Raw genomic sequence first — 22,919 nt, forward strand, 5'->3', positions numbered from 1 at the left:
GCGGCGCGTTGACATGACGTCATTTGTGCGCGGCGGTGCCGGTTGCCGAGCAGCGGGACGCGTACGCCGAGAGACCGTCCTTTCGTCAAGAAAAATCACCGTCTGCTTTTTTGTCGCTGTTCTGTTTTAGAGATCACCGCGGAGAAGGATGACGGCGGGCTCTGTCTCAGTGCCGCAGGTCATACCCCTTCGGGTCCCCCTTCCAGGGAAGGCCAAGCGCCGGATAGACAGCGGCACTCGGGTGGAAATCAAGTCAGGTACGAACTGCAGCTTTGCCTCTGCGAATCGCTTTCTCACGTGACCGTTTGAACGCCTCCATACTGTCGTTTGCAGGTAATTATGGTCTTCACGATCCTTACGGCCTCCCTTAAGTAACCTGGAATATTCACGGTTGGGATACACCAAATGTAGCTGCACGGGCGTTTATTTTTTTACGTTCAAACGGTCTGACTGACCCCGGGGTTACTTTGCAAGCACGCGGTGCCAGGCCCACCCTAAAGGCCGTCCCTGCGGCCCTGAATCGCCGCCGGCCATCAGGGCAGGCAGTGCTTTCTGTGGTGCCGGAACAGACGGGTTGCTGCGGTGCTTTCCTGCAAAACCACCATAAAGTGTGGCTGCTTTATGAAGAGAAATATTGCTAATGAAATCGCGGTCATTTACTGAACAGGTTTGCATGGGAGAAACGGTTTTGGTTCTGAACTTTTATGCAATTGCTTCGTTGTGTTTACGGGAGAAAAAGTGCTGAGCGCAGTGGAGTATTTCCAGGGTTGTAGAGATGGCTGTTTTCTTCCAGCTCCTGCACAGTTTGGCTAATTACTTTCTCTGTGTTGTTCAGATACACCTGAGGTCTCTATTTATTACACTTTAGATGGAAGTAAACCAGAACTTTTTAGGAAACCTGGCTATGGAGAGCATAACACGTTTAAGTATAAGAGTCCTATCACGTTACCAGTCGGGAAAATAACAGTGAAGGCTCTCGCAGTTACCAAGTAAGTGTCCTGGTTTAATTGGGTTCTGTTTTGGCGAGGGACAGAAAGCAGCAGTGCCTTGGAGCCGTGCTGTTTAATGCAGCCTGTGCTCAGCAAACGAGAGGCAGCAATCTCCCTGGCCACTTTGCAATCTAAGTGATCTTTCTGGGTTGCTTTCTCATAATGCTTTTTATTCATTACTAGTTTATGGGGATGGATTATCTCTAGGATGTTTGTCTTCTGGGCTGTGGATGTAGGCCAATGATCCCCAGAGGCTATGGGTGACAGACTAATAACATACACTGTACAGCGTAGTCAGAACTGCCAGAAGAACTAATACGGTGTTTCCTGGGGTCAGAAAGCACCCGGTCTGTCAGCAGATTTACAAACACTGGGCTTCCCAGGAATTACCATAGCTTCTCTGGGAGGAGCAAACGGTGCCATTGTAAGCACAACGCTGCACGTGCAAGCATAAAGTAAAAATAAAACAGTCCAGAGAACTGGATTTTGCTGCACTATCTTTGACTTTCTCCTAACTTCAGGGTAGGGACACAGGAGGAATGCGTGCATTCTCTGTTGTATTTTTATCCTTTTTTTTCCCAGTCCAGCTGGGAACGTGGGTTTGCTGTTCCCCACTATTAGCACCTGCAGGTAGCCTTTGCTTGTATCTGCATTGGAACATGACAGCATTATATTCCCTGTGCAGGACATGCAAAACCTAGGCCTGTATGTATTTTCAGATATCACTATCTGAATTAACAATTCTTTCCAGTGTTTTATTAAGACATTTTCAGGTGCACCAAATAGATGCCCTGGAATGAAAGCAAATTCTAAATTAACAGCTTGTACGTTTATGGCATTTTAATATTACTGCTGTAGTTTAACAAGTGAGAAGGTAGATAAAGATGGACAGTTGTTGTATTGAATTAATAGTGTGCTATGTGCTGCTTGACTGGGAAAATGAATATGGTACTCCAAAAAGAAGAGAAGTCTGTCCTTTGTTGCCTGCAGTCCTGGCAAACAGTATTTACTCCAGAAAGCAGACACAGCAGCATCAGGGGTTTTACAGGTAAAAGACATTGAGGAATTAAACTATCCATCTATCTTACTGTTAACTTCTGAGTGTGCGCATTAACTTAAAAATCATAACAATAACCAAACAAAGCAGAAGTTTTGGAGAGTGTCACCCAGGATTGTGCTTACTAACTGAAGTAATGACTTGCAAACCTGGAAGAGATGTTCCGGAAGATCAACCGTGTTCTCCAGTGGTTTCCTTTTCACTGCACGCGGTTTGATGTTATGGCATATTTATAGCCTTGTGATCATTGACTTTCAGGGACTGCAGGGAGAGTGCTGTTGTAACAAAGGTGTTCCTAGTAGAGTACAAGCAACCAAACGTCCTCTTCTCTATGGAAGACGATGACAAGAAGTTCCTAAAAGATGTCACAACACAGGCAAGTTTTAGCAATTGTAATCTCTTGTCTGAATACAGAAAGGTGTATGTATGGTAGTGCTTAGAGATTAAACCTCGACTGCCTGTATTTTTTACATATTTATTTTCCCTGTTGCTCATCTTTGCAGCCTCGCTCCTTTTTATCAAATGAAATTTCAAGGGAACGCGTTTATTTCTTTTCTCACTGCTCTGTCATTATCAATTCAGGTCAAATGTATTTAAAATGCATTTATCCTCTAAGCTTTTCAAATGCTTACAATGAAAATAAATACCTTAATGGTATGCCTTTAAAATCGTAACAAATAACTGTAGCAAGGGAGGATTTGAGCAAAAACCAACCAATGCTAAGTAATCCAAATGAAATCACTTCTTAGGAGAAGGAAGATGGAACGTTTACTACAAAACCAAAGAAAAATGGGATGGATGTGGAAATCAAGCCTGCCTGGAGTGAAACAGCCCAGGAACGTCAAGGTGTGGTACTACTGCACGAAATCACAATAGACTCTTTCTTTCTCTAAGCTGAAAATACAGTGCAAGGTTTTCAGCTTATGTCATCATTAAAATATAGGTAACTCTGAAAAACATCTCAGACGACAAAACATCTTCTGAGAAGTCCGATCGCCATTTCTCAACACTGGAAAGTGAGAACAAAAACTGCCTTCTATCCATACCGGATTGCTTATTAAAAACAAACAAACAAAAAAGCTATTCATTTCTGAGCAACACAAGAAGGCTCAGTCTGGTACAAGAAAATGACATTCAATTGATGGGATTGCAAATCAATTTGCAGTGAGATTTAAAATAAATCCACAAAGAAGAAATGAAAGCTTGATAGATTTTTATACATAAGGGGTGTTAGCCCGTGGTAGCAGCAATGGGAGTGTTCAAGAGCAGGGGATCATATTAATGTTCACACATTTTACTCTTTAGAGCTCATGGGTTTTGAAAGTGCAGGAAGGAAGAAAAACCTAAATGGAGCAAAATAAAAAAGGAAGCTCTTGGAGGGGAATGAGGTTTCTTCTAGTTTAATTTCCTGTAATTTCACGCAGTTTGTTTTAACCCAAAGTACGGATGTGAAAATCAGTTATGAATGGCTAGAAATATGCCTTGCCTATTGAAATTTAAAATGTGAGCGAATGGAATCGTCGTGTTAACATATATGTTAATTGTATGAAGGGAATACCAGAAGGATAACAAGTTTTTTATTTTAGACTTGGAAACAGAAATAAAGACTGATCACAAATCCCTGCAAGGACCACAGCTCCTGAGCAGCCCTTTGGGAACAGCAGGGTATGGAGAGGAATCCTCAGTACTACCAACAGAGTCTCTACAGGCAAGGAAAGGGGCACGGAGGAAAACTGTACAAGTCTGTCCAGAAAAGAGAAAGATGTGAAAATGTGTGATCACTTTTATATAATCTCTCAGAAACTACTGCCTTTGGCTGCACTATGCAGTACTGATTTAAGGTTATGGGTAAAGACGCACTTCAATAGGAAAGCAGTTATCAATAAAAACAAAACCAGGCACCACAAATTACCAACGCCTGCACTGTTACAAATCCTTTTCTAATACATTACTGAAACTGCAATTGACAAATATTTAAAACCTAAGATTTAATCATGCTGTCTTGGATAAGACTTTTTTATTATTATTATTGAAGAATCTCTGGGTCACTAACACAGCTAACGGGGAATGTATTGGATATTCCTTAAAGCAGTACATTTCGATGCACTTTGTCTCAAATAACACGTCTTTAGTTGAATTAGGTAGATGCATTTATGTGCATCTTGTATGCATTTGGCAAAAGTAATTAATGCAAAGGAATTACCTTTATTTCAGTTTGCCAGTTCTGCAGTGCCCAGCCGGAAGAGCCTAGCAAGCACGCAGGTGGCAAAGATCCAGAGGGAGAGAGATTTCCTCAGGTAAATGACTTCTATTGACATCTTTGTTCTTAGAAAGAAACAGAGCAATTGCTTCCAACAAGCAAGTTGATAATGCTGTGAGACTCTATTTTAAATAGGGAAAGCAAAAGAGATACTCACAGTAGAAGGTGACGCAGCTCACATCTCAGTAGAGTAAGGTGAGTAAAAAGCATGAAACTTTGTAGCAGCAGTCAGAGGCTTCCACCTTGCAAAGCTCTTCATTGTTCAGTCTCCTGCAAAGGACACTGGGAATGGCCTGGTGAGCCGCCGTTGATTAGGAGCCGCAATTTAGACATCAGTGGCCAAAGTCCAGACACAGACGGTTCCAGATTTGTCATTATTACGCACCAGTACATCACCAAAACAAGATCAGCCAGCTTGCTGTTGTTTTCAGATGTGCGTACTGCTCTGCACCTCGCCTCTCTGACCCCTTGGCTCACTTCTGCCAGGAATGTGGCTCTCCTATCCCACCTGTGTCAGTGCATCGCTTCCCATCCCCTGAAGGAGCACAGGTCAGCAAAATATCGTAACAAAATGAATCCTCTTTGGAGGAACTTCCTCAGCAGATTATGTGTTCACTGTTAAGTCACTCTTTCATTTGAGAAGTTCTTATTTTTTTCATTTTCTTCAGTAACTTCAGCAGTGGGCACAAAGTAATTATTCAGTGGAGGGCAAAATTAACTGTGGATTGCTGCAGGTGCCACATATTTTCATAAGGGCAACTTTATAAAAGTAAATTGTATTTTATTCACTTGTGCCAGGAAACATCACCAAATTCAGATTCCTCCTCATCCTGCAACAGTGACCGCATCTTCAGGAGCTGCATATGCATCTTATTTCAGTGCTAACTAGTGAGGTCAGTTAGTTAGTAACTAGTACCTATGCCATAGCTGTAGAAGATCCATCTAATATGCCTGAAGATTTAAACAGTGGTATATGTGTGTATGTCAGAATACCCTGAGTTTTTGCGGTGATGTCTATAACTGTCTCCCATAAACTCTTCCCAGGAGAGAATAACCCTATCTAGTGAGTCAGTGGTGGTTTTTTTCCTCCCCGTATCCTCAGAAAGATGTCTTGTCTGAGGCAATGCTGTAGTTTCAACAGAGAACTGCAAATATTCAGCACTTCTGTTCTTAAGGTTCATAGTTACAATGACTGGAACTACCTACACACGTTATGGTAGATTTAAATCTACTGAAAGGTAACTCAGCACCTTTCTGACACACATACCAGTAAAGCATTCTCTTTGATCAATGCCAGCTTTTATTTTTTGCTGTCAGTCCGCTGACTTTGCTGCTGATATAAACTCTAATCAGCAAGATATAGAAAACGTCACAATATTGTGACATTAATGATAACGTTGTGACAAGCTGTCACAATATCATTAATGATCTCATGATAATCTTAATGATCTCCTTAATAAGATGTGATGTTTGTTTTCTTTCAGATGGCACCATGTCTTGGATGCAGACATCTCGTGCCAATGAATACACCCACTTGCATTGTGTGCGAGTCACCAATTGATCAACAACTGCAGCCCCAAACCAATACCTGCTTTAAGGTAACTGAGAATAAATATAACAACATAGTAATATAACTCCTAGCGTGCACTTCTTTAACAGCTGACAAGTCTATGAATATTTTGATCTAACGTTAAATACCTTAAAGCAGCGTTAAGAGTTAGTAGAGTTAAAAAGCCTGAACAGGAATAATTATTAAAGGCAAAAACACATAAGCTCAAGAAAGCATGCTGAAGAGCACCTGAGGTGGAAGCCCCGATGACAGGAATGCAGGGAATTGTACTTAGTAGGGATCATCTTATCAATTAAGTGTATTAAATATATTCTAATTACTCTGCTTACCTCATCTGATTGTGAGTGCTCCGTAGAGGTCAGCTGAAAGGATCAGGGCAGTCTTGGTCAGTGATCTGAAAGTGCTGATGGCTTTAGCTGGACAAAATTGGCCCTACAAAATACTCCCCACATGCGGGCATGTGGACCATGGGAACCCTCCTCAGTCCTGCTGCTAAGGGAATAGGTTGTGAAGAGGGGACTGATATTACACATCAGCAATTGGTTGCGGAGCTGTTGACAACAGGGTTTTAGTTTCTATGATTACAGGACCTCACTTGAGGATTAACATTTCATTAAAAGAGATGGGATCCACCTCACTAAGCAGGGCAAGGGTATCTTTGCTAGCAAAATATCTTTATCAGGCTGACCAGATAAGGAGAGCTTTAAGCTAAGAATAATAGTGGAAGAAGAGTTCCTAGCACCCCTGTGAGGCAGTGGACAGGGCTGACAAACACAGGGCTGACAAGCACAGGAACACATAATCAACAAAACATGGTTTTTGTTTTTAATTTGCAAATGTGGCTCCCTCTGTTGTGCATGAGTGCAGTGACTGAGCAAGCTGACACTAATGGTTTGAAAGGTCTGCAGGTATTGATACTGCATCTCTTGAGGCAACTGTACTGTAGATTAAATACATCTTTGTATTATATTAAATATATAATATATAATAAATATATATATTAAATAATTAAATATCTACACAAAGATATGTAGATGTGTAATGGTCAAGCAATACAGCTTAACAAAAATCTGAAGCCCACAGCACAGACTTGAAGTATCTCTTCTACTTGCAGAGCTGAATAACCACAGCAGTTTCTAAGATAAAGTCCTCTTGCTATGACTGTTGTTTGCTGTTTTCGAATACCATGTGAAATGTATTCTTTCTTTATTTAAAAGGGCAAAGTAATTTGTCAGGCATGTGGCACAGGAAATCCTCTGCACCATAAACATTGTGTGACCTGTGAAAGCAAACTGCCTGAAACACAGACGGTAAGGCTTGTATCGACTGCGGTAGCATTACTGAAATCAAACCATACAACTACTTGCTTTTCAAAGCAGAAGTCATGTCCCTGTGTGCCTATGTTACAGAAGCAGAGAATCCCACCCACATGCCATATTCTGGATCAGTACTCCCACAGATGCCCCATCACAAAGGACAAGCTAAACATTATATAAATGTACCCTATACCTTCAAATTTCTCCTGTGAAAATCAGGACTGGAAATGCCATTGTCAAAACTCAGGATGCTCTTTAAAAACAGGCAGCTGTGACTCCTAGGGAGTCCTGCTGGTATTCAAATTACTTTTAATTGCAATAGAGAACTTGAAGAAGATCATTCTCATTGATTTAAATTACTTTGTGAAAAGAAAATCATCTTTTATGTTACTTTTGTTATCTCCATTTGCTGCTGCCCATATGCACATGAAGTTCCCATGTTTGTATTTGGCGCTGACTCTGCACAGAAAAAAAAAAAAGTAAATGTTCCCTCTAAAACTGATGTTTGCTTCAGATCTCATTTTAGATTGCTTGTTAAGTACCTTGGAAGAATTTTAGTTTCACTTCCGAAGAGGGAAATCTCGTATGAAAAGCTTAGGATACATTTCACTTCTCCAGGTTCTCACACAGAAATGAGAGAAGAATAACAATTTGAAAGTAAAAATCTGATCATTATGGCAACGTCCTGAGTTCTAAAACCATCAGTAGCTAGATGCAAAGGTCTCTGGTATAGCCACTGAGGTGTCACTTCAAAGTGAACTTCGGTAGGCATCTGTACTTACTTACCTAAGATGGTCACGTTTAACTGCTTCACTGAATGTAGGCATTAATATGTAACTTTATAAGGTTAGGCATGTGACTTGAATGGTGAGCTCTGTAGTAGCTAAGAGAGAAATGTTCCTGAACTACAAACTTTACCGATAATATTGATTGGTGATAACCAAGAGTAATTCCTGAATAACTGATCATAGTAAGAATTTAGATGTAGAACATGTTTAGACTTGTTAGTTCCCTGAAGCAAAACCTAATACAACATTTTAACACCTATCTGTTCTAGTTAGGATCTATGTTCAACCTCGGGAAGTTTCAGCTGAAAAAAATCTTTCTTTTGCATACCCATGTAAGTAAATGGCAGTTGGAAAACTAGGTACTATGTCACTTGTATGAGGTAAATGTGTGCAAAACAATATTCACGTGGCAGATATCAACTGAGTGAAAACTCACTGTCTGAACACGCTTTCCTGAGCATACTACAACAAAGGCCTTAAAAGGCACTGAGAAAAATAGCTCTTGTGTTTTGGATTTGAAAGTACGTGTTTGCCAGGAGAGAAAGCTCCTTGTTGATTCCAAGTATATTTATACATGGGGCCATATGAATAAGTACTCAGTGTAAAAGAACAGGCTTGCAAAAGAATTTTTTTGCACTACTTTGTACTAAAACAAACAGAAAATTAATTAGCACCACATTTTATTGTGGCTTTGCAAATAAAAAAGTTGCAAGTTAGAGCAAAGTCAGTCTGTTGCTTATTCTATGTTGAAATAATTCCTTTAGGCTGAACGTTATGTTACCAAGGCAGCTTGTTTTCTTATTTCACCTTATTTAGTCATTGAACTTCTCTTCATAAGAATTGTTTTCTACCTAACGCTTGCCTTGTTTTATCAGCCCATGCTGCGAAGAGATCCCCCCCCACCTTACACCAGTCAGCAAGGGAAGACAGTATTCTGCTCAAAATGCAATCGTGCGAACCACTGTGATGCACGTTTCTGTGACTGGTGTGGAGCCAAGGTACGCTGGTCTTTTTGTTGACAAATCTGTTTTCACTCACTGTGAGCTGCAGCAATTACAATTTTCTCTTGGCAAAACTTGACAGATAGTACATAGCATACTACTACCAAAACACTTGCTTAAAGCACACAGGATAAGGTAAAGAAAAAATAAAGGCTGAGGTTACATCTTGACTCCACTTCAGTCAATGACTTAAGGGTTTAGGGATGTAAATAAATTGCCATGGATCAGCGAGCACCACCTCACCATATCCGTTGAGATGCAGTAGCTATGCACTCTACCAAAGTAACTTATCCATTAAGAGCTAAGGCATAGGCTAACCAGAGATGAGATGATGCATGCAATTGTTTTGGTTGAAGGCCCTGTTAACTTAAGTAAAGAGAAGTATGTTCTCAATGGATGCTTGGTAAAATTTTTGCACGGTACAATCAGTATGAACAGTTTCCTTCAGCATATATTTCATTTATGTAGCATTTCAAGGCAAGGTTATTTTCCCAGAGTAAAATACTTTTTTGTGTGTGTGTGTGTCTGTGAGCTGAGTCTACATAAAACTGAAAACATTCCCCTATATGCAAACATAGGGGGTCAGTACTGGGACCACTGCTCTTTAACGTCTTCATCAATGACATCTGTAGTGGGATCAAGTGCATCCTCAGCAAGATTGTGGATGACACCAAGCTGTGTGGTATAACTGACACACCCAAAGAATGAGATGCCATTCAGAGTGACCCAGACAGGCTCCAGCAGTGTGCCCAGGAGAACCTCATTAGGTTCAATAAATCCAAGTGCAAGGTCTTGCACCTGGGTTGTGGCAATCCTTGCTGTCACTACCAGCTGAGGGATGTAAGGATAGAGCACAGCCCTGCTGAGAAGGATCTGGAGCATTCTAGTGGATGATAGCTGGACATGAGCCAGCAATGCGCCCTCACAGCCCAGAAAGCCAACTGTATCCTGGGCTGCATCAAAAGAAGCGTGGCCAGCAGGGTGAGGGAGGTGATCCTGCTCTGAGCTGTGAGACCTCACCTGGAATACTGCATCCAGATGTGGAGTCCTCAGTGCAGGAGAGATGTGGACCTGTTGGAGCACATCCAGAGGGGGGGCCACAAAAAGGATGCAAGGAATGGAACACCTCTACTACAAGGATGGGCTGAGAGAGCTGGGGCTGTTCAGCGTGGGGAAGAAAGAGAAGGCTCTAGACTCTTTAGCAGAGTCTGTTGTGACAGGAGACGGTTACAAACTAAAAGGAAAGAGATTTAGATTGGATATAAGGAAGTTTTTTACAATAAGGGTAGTGAGGCACTGGAACAAGTTGCCCAGAGAGGTAGTGGAAGTCTCGTCCCTGGAGACATTGAAGGTCAGGCTAGACAAGGCTCTGAGCACCTCATCTAGCTGTAGGTGTCCCTGTTCACTGCAGGGGATTTGGACTACATATGTCTAAAAACATTTCTCTCCATACCATAGTGCTGAGATTGCTGAAGAGCCAATCTTGTATCTGCCAGAGTGTTAGCAGTCTGGTATTTTGGTTAGTGTTTCTAATCTAATAGCTTAAGATAGTGTTATTTTACTGTCTTTTAATTCATGTAATAGCTTGCCTCTCCCAAACTGTGCACTGTGTTTCTGTAGTCACAAGTGTCTTTTGAACTTTCCAGCCTGACCCTCCTCCATGCTACTTTACTTGTTTCAAGTGTGGTACAAAAACTCGTCCATATGCTCGGTTCTGTGGGTCCTGTGGTGAGTACATAGAGCCCCCAGCAAGGTTGAGTTCTCAAAATGAAGTTCTTGTGGATTCTGAAGACTCGATGAGGTTTTCTGAGGTAAGATACACAGAAATCCAAAGCCAGGCTTGAACACAGCTAAAAGATGTACTGATCCGTACCAATAGTGGACTAACCTAACTCCATGCACTTCCTTTTTGAGATGTTGTGCTCTGTGAGCACACCAAGAGCAAAACCAACCAACTTTCTATTCCGAGAACTATTTTCTTCAAAAATGTAGCCTTAAAGCTAAGCCTTTAATCCAGTATTATTCTAAATATCAAAGTGAGAAACAAGCACCTTTTCAAAAGTCTTCATTCTTTAAGTAATTTTATCTTAGTACTTGTGAATTATTTGCATCCTGCTAATATAAAGCACTGCTTCATGCATGCGTGACACTGCTTTGAAAATTCTGTTTTAAGAAAAAGCTGTGACAGTTAGCAAGGCCAACTGAGTGGCCTGATTGTGCTGACAGTCACAAAGAGTTCTTCTTTCTTGATTATTTGTGATAAATTGCACCATTGTTGCTGACTGGTAACTATAACCGACAATTGTTAATGACTCTCCCTTCTAGCTTTGTCATTCTTTTACAATTTTTATACTGTTTTAGCTGTAAGCCATCTAATTAAATTAGACTTTTCCTTCCTCTCCACCCTCTACAGGCTAAATCAATTCAAGCTCAAATTGCCTGGCACCCTCTTCCTACTTCCTTGTCCAAATCAGGAGCAGAACTAAAGGAAACAGAAGATAAAGGAACCCAAACCGTTGGACTTTTTTACCCGTCTAGCAAACTGCTGGAAAAGAAGGAACTTGAGCTGGTTTTACACAAAGAAAAGCTGCAAAAGATGAGTGATCATAAGCCTCTCCTGACAGCCATAAGTCCTGGAAAAGGTTAGGAAGAGCTCTGATTTTATGTGATCATGAACGACAACTCTTATTCAAAGCAAAGCCCTGACACATGACCTTGTTTTAACTCATTAGATTATAGTCTATGCAGTGGCCATCAGTAGGCCACTGACTGACACCCTTACAAGTCTGTCTTCCAACCAGTCTCTTGTAAATGATGTGCCTTAGAAATCCAATCACTGATCACCATAATAGCTAAAAGGAAGAGTGTCAGCAATAATCAAAATTGTAGCTAATGAGTCCTGAGCAGTCTTCCTAGAGCGCTAGTAATTTGATTTTCTCAGATCCTAAAAGATCAGAGACAAATGTGTCCTATATTTGAACTGGAAACCTGAACAACCTGTATTCCATAGTGAATGAGTACAGCAATGGAGACTGTTGAGAATGTTATTAAACAAAATTCTGAGGCACTGAGGATCGTAGCTCTTGAAAAATATGCTGAGGCTTGTCTATGTGAAGAATTTGCGTGGAATGGTGTTGTGAAACAAACAAGACATTTTAGAAGAAAAATAAACTAAACTAGGAAAAGGGATTCTTACAAGCATTACAAAAATAGGGTTGGTAAAAACCTTGAGAGCTCTGCAGTTTCCTTACTCCTTTCTTACACCTTGGCTCTAAAATGTGACATTTTCTCTTAAGAGACATCACTGTAGGAAAGACAGTATTTGACTTAACTCAGCATGTCAGAGAGCTTAATTTAGTCAGAGATAATAAAGGATTGGCCCATAGTAGTGCAGCTTTTGACCTGTGGGAGAACAACTTTCACTAGGAAAGTTTGAGAAGAAATTCTGAACTGCTTTTGAGCAACCCCTAGACTTGCTAGTTTTTATCCAGTTAGAACAGTCCCCTGTGCTGAAGCTGCTTTCTCCATTAGAGCCTGCCAAGGGCTGAGTAACATATTTCATTCTGAAAAATCAATGTCTGTTACATCAAGTCTTTTATGCTGTTCTCTTACCTTGATGCTAAGCTTGATTAAGGGCTCAAAACTACATGCATCAACAGGACAGTATGCTGTCACTCAGTGAAATCTTTGTTATATAGGCCAAATATGTTTCAGAGATTTGGAGAGGCAAAAGAATGGGAATGCTTAAGCTTTTAATTCACCCTCCCATATGTAACTGAAATGCATGTATTTGGAGATTGAGTTACCTAGAGCAGAATGCCATATAGACTCAGTTACTATGTCTGCCGCTTTCAGATTTGTCGTATTGTCGTATTGTTAGCTGGCAGTGACCTCAAATCAACTAAAAATCTGTTCAGTAATGCACAGTTGCTAGTTGTACTATTGTACTTCTAACCTGAAATTGAAAGTTTCTTCTTTGCACAGGGCCAGTCTTGATTCCAAAGAACTCTGAGACGTGCTTTTGTTGTGAATAGAGCTGCCCTAGGAATGAGTTATAGCCCATGGATGAGACAGTATTCCTCCTTTTTTTTTAGAGTATAACTTAGTTGATCAGTTACATTTTCTGAAGAAAAATTCAATTCTTTTTTTCTTTTTTATGTCTCTGTGAAAATCTATTTTTCAAATAAATTATCAGATGAGTAGAAGAAATACTAATCGTAATGTTAGGGATTTTTCTCCTGCTTAACTCTCTCTGATCAGGCTACTGGAGAAAACAGCTGGATCACATCTGTGCTCATCTTAGAAGCTATGCCCAGAACAACCTTGAATTCAGAGCACTGGTTGGGGAACCTCGAATGGGAAAGGTATGAGTAATATCTTCCTATGCAGCATCATGAAAAGATTGTTCTGGCTTCTAGACAAACACTAGAGTAAGCATCTCAGCTTTCTTTAGACCTTGACCCATTTGTATGTGGAGATTTTTGTTTGTTTTTGCTGTTCCATTTTTCACTTAGTCTTTCACTGAATGTTTATTTCTGCCTATAGCAGTTTCTTTTCTTCTCTCACCTCAGTTAGAGAAGTGACAGAAGCCAGAAGGTTCTTTCTCAGCTGCTTTTGCAGAATCCCACAGCAGGCAGTCAAGAAGAGGCCACTGACATCTATGTAGTTGTTCAGTTAAATAAGCCCTACTAGAAATAGCAGTTAGGTGACATGCTTGCCCCTGCTCAGAGCTGCATTACAGCAGCAGATAGCAGTAATTTCTCTGTGGTTATATAGCCTACTTTGAGGATAAACTGTATCAGTAGTGGAACAGTGAACTCTATTCATACCTGAGATAGGCCTTCAGTGCACCAAAGTGCATTAAAATGATTACATTGTAACAGCAAGAAAGTAGAAATTGGAGGCTCTTCCCAAAGAGTCCTAGAAGACTCAGCTGGAATGACAGAGATCATTTGGTCCCTGTCCTGAGGGAGGTTCAACTCTGCCTAAACTTTGCCTGACAGATGTTTGTTTTGAAGCTTTTAAAACTCACCAACAATGGAGATTTCACAATTGCCCAAGGCGGTCCTTTTCTGCAGTCAATTATCCTTTGCAGTTCAGCTGTGGTGCTATATTGCTTTCTTTGGCAGTCCTGCTGGATTAAGCAGTTGCTTCCTCCCTGAATGAAGGCTTTCCTAGGCGATGCCAGCACGAGTGGTTGTGACAGTGTCCTGTGGACTGGATCAGTGAAGTGACCTAAGCTAAAAATAGCTGGGAAGAAAAAACACCGGTGCTAATACAAAAGAAAGTTGGCAGCAAGCAGCTGGAGGTGGGATGAAGGCAGAGGTAGGGTTAGGAATTCCTTAAAGGGCACAGTTACTGGAAAACTTTCTCTGTGTCTGACCTTGTTCCAGTTCAAATTCAAAGCATCTTATCCTGTCCTGACTGATATGACACAATAATGAAAAAAGCAAGGATAGCGCATAGAAACCACTATAGAAAAGCTCATGAATACTGAAGTGAGAAATCTGTTATTTGGCAAGAGTACTTTTTTGGGAGGCTTAGCAATCCGTCAGATATTTTGCACCCAGGCTGTATACCCACTGAGACATATTTGGTACACCAACATGTTCAGAAACCGTAATGCAACTATAAATATAAAAGATATCTGCTTGATATAGGTGGTACAGCAGGTGAGGTATAGGTCCACTGCAACTCATTTCCTTTGCTAGACACGTCAGAAAGCCTGAGCTGCCTAGAGCAGCTACTGCTGCTTTCCTGGGCTTTTGTCACAGTAATATGCTGAAACCGCTGCCCCCGAGAATAACAGAAGTTATTCAAAGTAGATGCCAACTATCCGAGTGTAATGCCTCTTTTTCAGTTATAACACAGATTAGAAACATAACCAACCTTATCTTAAAATTCTCACTGCTGCAATATTACCATATCAGCTTCATTTTGATTCTTTATAATCCCCTGGGAGCTTATATATAGATAACTTCAAGACCTTCTTGTAAGCAATACTCTCTCAACAATACAGAAAGTTGCCCATGTTTTGTGACAAATTGCACTTCTACAGACTGATACAACTAAAGCAGCAGACAGTTCTCCTGGCATAGGGAATCTTAACAACAACATGACCTTCCATATAACTGCAAAATCTAGCTTGAAATTGACTGTACTCTTATGGAACACAGACATTTGGCATTTCAGTCATTCTAACGTTCCCAGCTACTCAAAACACCACCTGTTCTTTGCCTGGTTAAATGGGAAGCATTGGTACTGTATTAGAAACAGATAAAAGTCATGTGTGATTTTGTGCACTGGCTCCACCATAGATACTGACAGCCCATTGGCATGACTCGTTATTATGTATTGTTTGTAAGAGATATTAACAGTTCCTTGGTTGCTCTTTCCCTACAGATTACTTCTGCTGCCATCCATGAGAATGACCATCAAGTCACTATTACGTTAAATTATGCTCTTGCTATTAACAAGGTCAGTTTGGGGGATGAGGCCTGTCATCAGGCAGCTGGTGTAAAGTTGTTGCTAGAGCAGTCAGGGTAACACTGATATATTTTAAATTCAGGTTTAAGCAAGATATTATTTTGTTCAGAGGGTGTTAATTCTTCACTTCAGAGAAAGGAACCTTTTTTGTTTTCTTTTGGAGCTGGTTCAACAGGTATCTTTATCTGATAAAGCCAGACTTCACCATCGTGTTGCTATCATTTTGCATTTCATTAGTTTACTACTAATATTTACATTCTTCTTTCTAGTGGTGATATTTAGTCATTCTAGCACCGCTTAGCATCTTATCTTAGAACCTCCTTTTCTTCCGTCCACATATTGTGCTCTTAAGCAATGCAGTTAATAATGTTCAGTAGTTTGGAGATCACATTTACCAGATCTCCTATAACACTATTCAAACACTCAAGATCCCTACCTCCAGAATCACCCTGTTACAAAAACCACCTACACATTCATTTTCAGTTTTTCAAAAGATGGAAGTCTGCCATCACAAAGATTCAAAATTCAGACTCTGTCTCCTGTGTAGAATCTTGAAGAGCTCACCTTGCTAAATGGTGCTTGAAAAGTTGTATCACAGCATTTCACAAGTGAGAAATTAATCAGGTCTTTCAGCTAGCAGAGGTACTTTCATTTGGACAGGAGTCTTCATTTCAATAAGGAAAGTTGTATCACTATTTTTTTTTTAAAGCAGAAGATACTATGGCATAGTTTAGAAGGAAACGATGTATTATCCTGCCTGACTACAGAGTTCAATTACAGATAATCCTGTAATCTGAGACTGATATTAAAAGCCTATTTGTTTGGTTTTTTTTTTTTAATGTGCAACACCACTGTTTTTGTGCTACAAAGGCTGTAACAGCATAATCTGATTAACTTCCCGCATTTGATGATTCTACAGGGTGTTCATACCAAACCAGACAAGTTCAGTAATCATTACCTGAACAGCGTAACAGAGGGCAGAGATGAACAGGATGGCAGTCAGACTAGTTCTGGTGAGAGTCTTTATTTCTGTCACTGTGATATAAATATAGCAGTCAAGGATAAGGAACTACTGCTTAGAAGGTTAGACACTGGGACAGGCAAACGTATACTGGCACATTCTGCACCTTAAGTTCATGTTTAAGTGTCAAATTCTGTTTGAGTTGTGATTTCAGCAATGTATGGACCATCAAAAGCTCACAGGTCTGCTTCATACCCAGAGAACAGCTGGAAAGGCCAATGAACTGTGGCTACAGCAACGTTCTTATTCTAGCAATGAAAATTTCAGATGCTTTGCATATTGTTTTCCAGTAGGAGCCAATATTATCTCTACATTTGAGCTCTGCCAGGGACTTCACCATTGCTATGTTTGGCAAACATAAGAAAAGATGAAATACATTAATTATAGACCTCATTTTCAGAGACACTTAACTTACATCTCCCAGTGCCCTCTTGCACAGTGGTATATTGCTTGTTTTAAATATACTGGACATACGTATATATTCAATGTCCTCTCGTCTTCTTCTCAAGTATTCGGGAACTAAAAAGCACCAAAAGAATTGTAAGGTTTTTAGTCAAACCAATTAATGAATCCAAGTCAAACCCGATGAATAGCTGCAGCTTGTTAAGAGACTCAAGCACTCAAACTCCATATTTCACTGAATCTTCGTTTCAAAATAGCAAGTTTTTAAGTCTGCTTGAGTGCAAACCTTTTGTTAAAACCAGTCTGATCTGCAACAAATGTTTCATCACTTTCTCTTGTAGAAATCTGATAAATATTGCTTTCATTTCAGCACAAAATGAAATATTTTTGGATAAATCATTTCCAGATTTTTCCCCCCCGAGTTCTTGTTAGGATACTGACTCTGCTTTGAATTGTTTGCTCGTTTCCCTTTCTGGTAGGCAAAGAAGACCATAATCTTTCATATTCAAGAGGGAAAATAAAGAGAACAAAATCAAGAACACTCACAGAAAAAGAAGATAACCTCCCGGTATGTATCTTCTGCTGGTACAGGAAAAACTAGATATAGAGCAGCACTAACAAGAAAAAGGACACCCAAGGATAAAAATGGAAAGCTGACTTGGGGAAATGGAGCGGGAAGGAGACAGAAGTCCAACTTAATTCAAAACCTGAAAATTGATGGCTGACATTTATTTCAAAACTGAAAATGGTCAAGCTTTCTTCCTACCAAAAGCTTAGTGAGACTATTCCTGGGTTTGGATTCATTCTGTCTTAATGACAACAGAGGCCTAAATACTGTTGCAGAATGACTTCTTATAGGTTTTTCTAAGCAGCAACATCTGATGGAGGCATTACCATCTTCCCTTGATGCTGTCTCCTGGTTCTGACCCCACAGGACATCTCCTTGGCCGTGCTATAGCTGCTGTATAAAGTCTGACCGCAAACAAGACAGGTTACGCGACCTATGCAACAAGTTTTAGATTAGCTCAGTTTTCTCATCAAGCTGAGATGTCAGCACTAAGGCATTCCCTAATGCAAGAAGCAAACCTCTATTTCCACTAGGGACCAAGCATTCAGGAAGCACTGCCTACTCTTTTATTCATTATTTCAAGAGGGAAATGTGCAGTTATCTGGGCTTGGATCACTCAGCCTACTCAGTAGGTGGAAGATGTAAAGCTTCGTGATGTGAGTCCAGATATAAAAATGCTTTGTCGAATGGGCTTTTGAAAAGGGGAGAGGGGGGAAAAAAGGTGGAAGGACGGAAAGAAATAAAAAAGTGTTGGTTTGCTAAGATTTAGTTAAATAACTTCTGTAAGGCAATTATTATTCATTTTCTAAGCAACATGCTCCCACAAGTTCTGGAAGCTTCAGACTTTGATTCTATAGGAAAGAACTAATGCTGTGTTTAATTTTTCTGTTGCGAGAAAATCTCTGTACAGCCCTGGACAGGTGTATTGATGTAAAGCTAATCATTTGCAGATCTGTTTACAGAACCAAGACTTCAGTAGTGAGATATTAGCCTGGGTTATCCAACATTTGCTCAGCTTCAGAAAGAAATTCCCACAGAAGGCACCGGGGTAATGCAGGCTCAGCTACGTTGCAATCTTCCCTCGACTACATTTTGCGTGCATTTTCCAGCCTTCACCCAAATGCAGATATCCCACCTGTATTTCCACTATTTGAAACGTTAGTGGCAGTTTTCTATGTTTCCACAGCCAGAGTCCAGACAACTACTGGATGAATTGGGTCCAAATGGGAAAGGAAGAATCACCGTGATAGAACAGTTGCTTAGTGAAGTAAGTTACCATTTCACCTTACAAATCTTTGGCCACTTACTGCATGAATACTAGCCTGGCACGTGACTTCAACTTCACACTTAGGAGGCAACATCCTCACAGTACAACCATCTTCGGGTAGAAATAACATTTTAAATGAGAAAAGTCTACTTTACATTTATATTATTTGTCTCCAGATTGTTATTTAGCAGGCATTCTCCCCTCTCTAGGTTTCACAAGGCCACGTAGAAAGAAAAAAAAATGAGTGTTGAGTGTAGAGTCCCTTATGCAGAAGAGAAACAAAGCATACATCCTCTGCTTTTTGGCTGTGTAGTAAATGCACCTTGACTGCAGAAATCTATTTTGACTGCCCTTGTTACATACCCATACTCTGGTTCTGAGCTAGGAGACAAACGTTTTCAGATGAAACATGAAGAATCAATAATACAATTTGGATATTTCTGTCCTGAAAACAGAGACCACTTGCCAGTGTAAATTGACATTAATGTGAAAGAATATGGCTTGTAACAGCTTACCTTCCTCCTGCACATTCTAGGGAGCTGACCCAAACTGCACCAGCGATGAGGACCGACCTGCTCTGACAGTGGCTATCCTTAACAGGCACTCAGAAGTGATCTCTCTTCTTGTACAGAAAGGCGCTGACATTGACCAGCAGTCAGGACCGTAAGTGAGCTGTGGTTCTCTGCCTTGGGTCTTTACCAAAAAGGTACCTGTATCATTTCAGTTAGAAAATCTACTGTTCTATTTAATTTCTCTCCCATCAACTTCAACTTAATACACTAAATCACATCAAAGCATACAAAAGAAATCGGTGCAACTTCTTGTATATTCTATATCTTCGTATTAATTTCCCTTAGTTTAATTTGTTGGAACGTTTCCCTGCGTAGCAGGGTTTCCTTAGCAAATAAGTACACTGCTGACTCCTTCCGTGCAGGCACAATAATACCGCTCTCCATGAGGCAGTTCTGCTTGGACTGGAGGGAAAGGAATGTATCCGAGCCCTGTTACGGTAAGTGTTGCAGCTGGGCATCCACCCAGTGTACCTGCACAGATCTAGCCAGCAGTGCTGGTGGACGAGAGCCTGCCCAATGCTCAGTGCTCCCCCCTCACAGCTCACCTTGCAGGAAGAGGCATCCAGGAAGTCTAAGTGACTCCACATCAGAGGTTACCTAGAAGCAACTTGTCTAATTCCAGTAACTTGGAATAAATTTAAGTAGCTTAAAACAATCTATTTTTTACTTACAGCTGCAATGCAAGTATCAAAAAGAAGAATACAAAAGGGCGATCAGCATACGATTTGGCTGTTACAGCTGGAAGTAATGAAATTGTTTCATTGTTTGCAAGTGAGCTTGGTCAAGGAATGTTGGACAGCCTCACAAAACCAAGGGACATTGGTCTTGTCAGCATTTGATCACAACTGCCTTTTCTCCAAGATGGAGTTCAAGGTTCTCCGAATTCAAGAGAACTTAAACTCGCACATCCAATTCAGTTCAGTCCGCAGACTTCACTGAATCATACAATAAACTCTGATTATTTTGTAAAACATTCTCCTGCTTATTCCCAGCAGTTCAGAGTATAATTCTTCACTGTCTGTGCTCTGGTGAAGTTTCTCTTCCTTCCCTAACTTGTACAAGGAGAATAACCAACTTTATCTTACAAGGTATGACATTTCAAGGCGACCTGGTGAATGCTCCCAAAGGCAGTCTGACACTTGCACTGCAAGCTGGGCTTTGATGCCATTATTTTTCTGTTTTGAAGTTAAAACTGCATTCAGTTTGCTGTATTGCCTTCCACTTTTGCTTATAAATGCTTCTACATGAGACAACAGCCAACTCTAACAAAAGCTTGTCAGGATACTAATCACACTACGGTTTGGTAGTACTAGACGTCATGAGCCACCACAATCTTACGTCCCTGCAGTTTTAATCCTTTTTATTTCTAAAAGTATCCTTAAGCACCGGTAGCATTCAGTACAAAACCAGAAACATCCGCTAGCTTCCACAAGTTTTTGCAGCAGGGCTACCGGCACTTCCCAAATGGGAAGAACTGAGTTTACAAAAGAATTTAAGAAAGAACAAACAAAACCACAAGTAACAGGAAGAATAAAAGAATCCCTGCTGAAAAAGACAATATATGCAATGCACCAAACCCCAGGTACTTCTCGGACAGACTCAGGTGAGTAAAGAAGAGTTCAGCTCTGTTTTGCTTCTCACAGGCGTGGCCATTGCAGAAGTGGTCCCAGGAAACAGTTATTGAGACAGCGTGGCAGTATCACAGCACATACACCATAGACCCAGAGGAACCTAAGGGCCCATGTTCTCTATCGCGTGCCGCACGCCCTTGGCTACATCTTCGATATCAGTTTCCTTCTGAGAAATTGCTTTTTTCTGCAAATAAAAACAAAACCTTACTGTCTGCCACCGCACAGAGCACCAGTCGGTGTCAGGGCCCCGTCAGGCGAGGGCTGGAAGCAGGGCAGGGCAGGGGGCACCACCACGCTGCCGAGGAGTACGTACAATTACGTTTTTGGTCCGCTTTTTATCCAGCTTCAAGAATTCCTGCACCGTCAGGTTAGAGGGATCTTTCTGAAGAGCGGCAAAAGCGCAGCCCGCGGAGTGCTTTTTGTGTTCCTCCCTGAAAAAACAACGCCGAACGGTTCGTAACGGCTCCGGCCGCCGCCCGCTCCCTTCCCCGGCCCGGCCGCGCCCCACCACTCACAGCGGGTCGTCGTCGGGCTCCCAGCCCTCCAGCTCCTTGAGGCAGAAGAAGCACTGCACCACGTCGGGGCTGTTCTCGCTGGGGCAGTGCACGAAGCCCGCCGCCGCCATCTGCGGGCACAGCCAAGGCCGTCAGCGCCGCCCGGACCCCGCCGCACCCCCCACTCCCCCACCTTCCCCCGGGAAGGCTCACCCGCTCGGGCGTGCAGGCGCAGCCCTCGGTGAAGGGCCAGTTGCGGAAGGTGGCGGCGCGGGTGGAGACGAGGTAGACCAGCCATTCCTTGGGCAGCATTTCAGCATAGGCCGCCATTTTTCAAACCAGGGCGGTTGGGCGCGCGGGGCAAGGCGGGAACGGAGCGGCGCGAGGGCTGCTGGGAGACGTAGTCCGCCCCGGGGCGGCAGCCATCTTGCTGGCGCGGCTTAGCGTGGAGGGAACCTTAACGCGCACCCAGTGTTGATGAACAGGCAGGACAAACCGATCCCTAGCAGCTCCCTGGTTATGAAGCATCAAAACACACACAAGCACTTGGACAGGGTGGGTTTTGCTGTGCTCAGCCTCTGCTTCCATGTAACAGCAATAGGTCAAGAGGCACAAATGACATCTGGTGCTCAGCTTCCCCACAGCTGCTTTACAGCTGCTTCAATCCTGGTGAGGATCCTCATCCTGGTGCTCACCAAGAGAAAGCAGGCAGAACTCCCTGGCATCCCTAGTGTGTTTTCGCAGGGCTGCCAGCCCGTATCAGAGCACACACCTGGTCTCACACAGTGCCTGTTAAATAGTCTGGCCTCATCCTCTCATACTCAGAAGATTCATGCTGAAGGCAAGGGGTGAATTTCTGCTCAAACAGTGCCTCCTTAGCATGCTCTGCTCACCCACACAGCCAGCAGAGAAGAAGATACTATCTCTAACAGACATCTGGAGCATCCAAGATGTCCCACCTGCATATTCTGAACAGATACCACCAGCTTCATCAGTGCCCTTCGGATCTGGTTTGCTAGGACCTCTTCACAAGTTACGAATGTCTTTTTAGGTCATGACCATTTGTTTTCACTCAAACTATCAGCAACATGATCCTCAAGACAGCTGCACCTTATTCTCACCAAAACCATTAGGATCAATGGGAAAGGACTTCATAGGGAACAGTTCAAAGCCATTTAAGACTTTCACAGGCAACACTAAGGAACAGGGTACAGCCTCCCAGAGCACGTTCAAATAATACCAAGGGAACAAAATTAAAGGCTACAGTCCCACAGATGTGGAATGCAACAGATACAACAGTTAACTGGCTGATTTTCCAAGAAATAGAGGCAAATAAGCATGAAACAAGTTATCTCCTCAGATACGCAGGTGGACTTCAAAGTTGCAGAGCCATTTCTTGTTCCTGCAGCCCGCAGAACAGCAATAGTGATCTCCAGCCCCTATAACCTTTACTGAAGGTTCCATTCCAGAAGCTCCTCAAACTCTTCACAGCCATCT

At 41.8% G+C, this 22,919-nt stretch overlaps 2 protein-coding genes across 19 annotated transcripts; one reads left to right on the forward strand and one right to left on the reverse strand.

Moving 5' to 3' along the window:
• Positions 1-25: 25 nt before the first annotated feature.
• Positions 26-20,268, forward strand: DZANK1 (double zinc ribbon and ankyrin repeat domains 1). Of its 16 annotated transcripts, none has more exons than XM_046938602.1 (22): positions 26-333; positions 836-989; positions 2,305-2,422; positions 2,796-2,892; positions 2,990-3,062; positions 3,633-3,754; positions 4,261-4,343; positions 4,738-4,855; positions 5,791-5,904; positions 7,094-7,186; positions 8,250-8,312; positions 8,856-8,978; positions 10,628-10,792; positions 11,395-11,623; positions 13,242-13,345; positions 15,384-15,458; positions 16,387-16,480; positions 17,370-17,458; positions 18,645-18,725; positions 19,261-19,388; positions 19,660-19,734; positions 19,971-20,268. In XM_046938602.1, exons 3-22 carry the CDS (start codon positions 2,409-2,411, stop codon positions 20,134-20,136), a joined length of 2,106 nt encoding a protein of 701 aa, XP_046794558.1. In that variant the 5' UTR covers positions 26-333; positions 836-989; positions 2,305-2,408; the 3' UTR covers positions 20,137-20,268. The 16 variants fall into 16 exon arrangements, with proteins under 16 accessions (XP_046794558.1, XP_046794559.1, XP_040552874.1 ...); XM_046938603.1 differs by having other exon boundaries at positions 869-989; XM_040696940.2 differs by having other exon boundaries at positions 26-989.
• Positions 20,269-20,631: 363 nt separating this feature from the next.
• BIRC5 (baculoviral IAP repeat containing 5) lies at positions 20,632-21,777 on the reverse strand. Of its 3 annotated transcripts, NM_001012318.2 has the most exons (4): positions 21,636-21,777; positions 21,444-21,553; positions 21,242-21,359; positions 20,632-21,112 (listed from the first exon to the last, which is right to left on the reverse strand). In NM_001012318.2, exons 1-4 carry the CDS (start codon positions 21,750-21,752, stop codon positions 21,029-21,031), a joined length of 429 nt encoding a protein of 142 aa, NP_001012318.1. In that variant the 5' UTR covers positions 21,753-21,777; the 3' UTR covers positions 20,632-21,028.
• Between the last annotated feature and the right edge of the window lie 1,142 nt (positions 21,778-22,919).

The sequence above is a fragment of the Gallus gallus genome, chromosome 3 (genome assembly GCF_016699485.2).
Source record: "Gallus gallus isolate bGalGal1 chromosome 3, bGalGal1.mat.broiler.GRCg7b, whole genome shotgun sequence".
In the NCBI taxonomy this organism is placed as follows: Eukaryota; Metazoa; Chordata; class Aves; order Galliformes; family Phasianidae; genus Gallus; species Gallus gallus.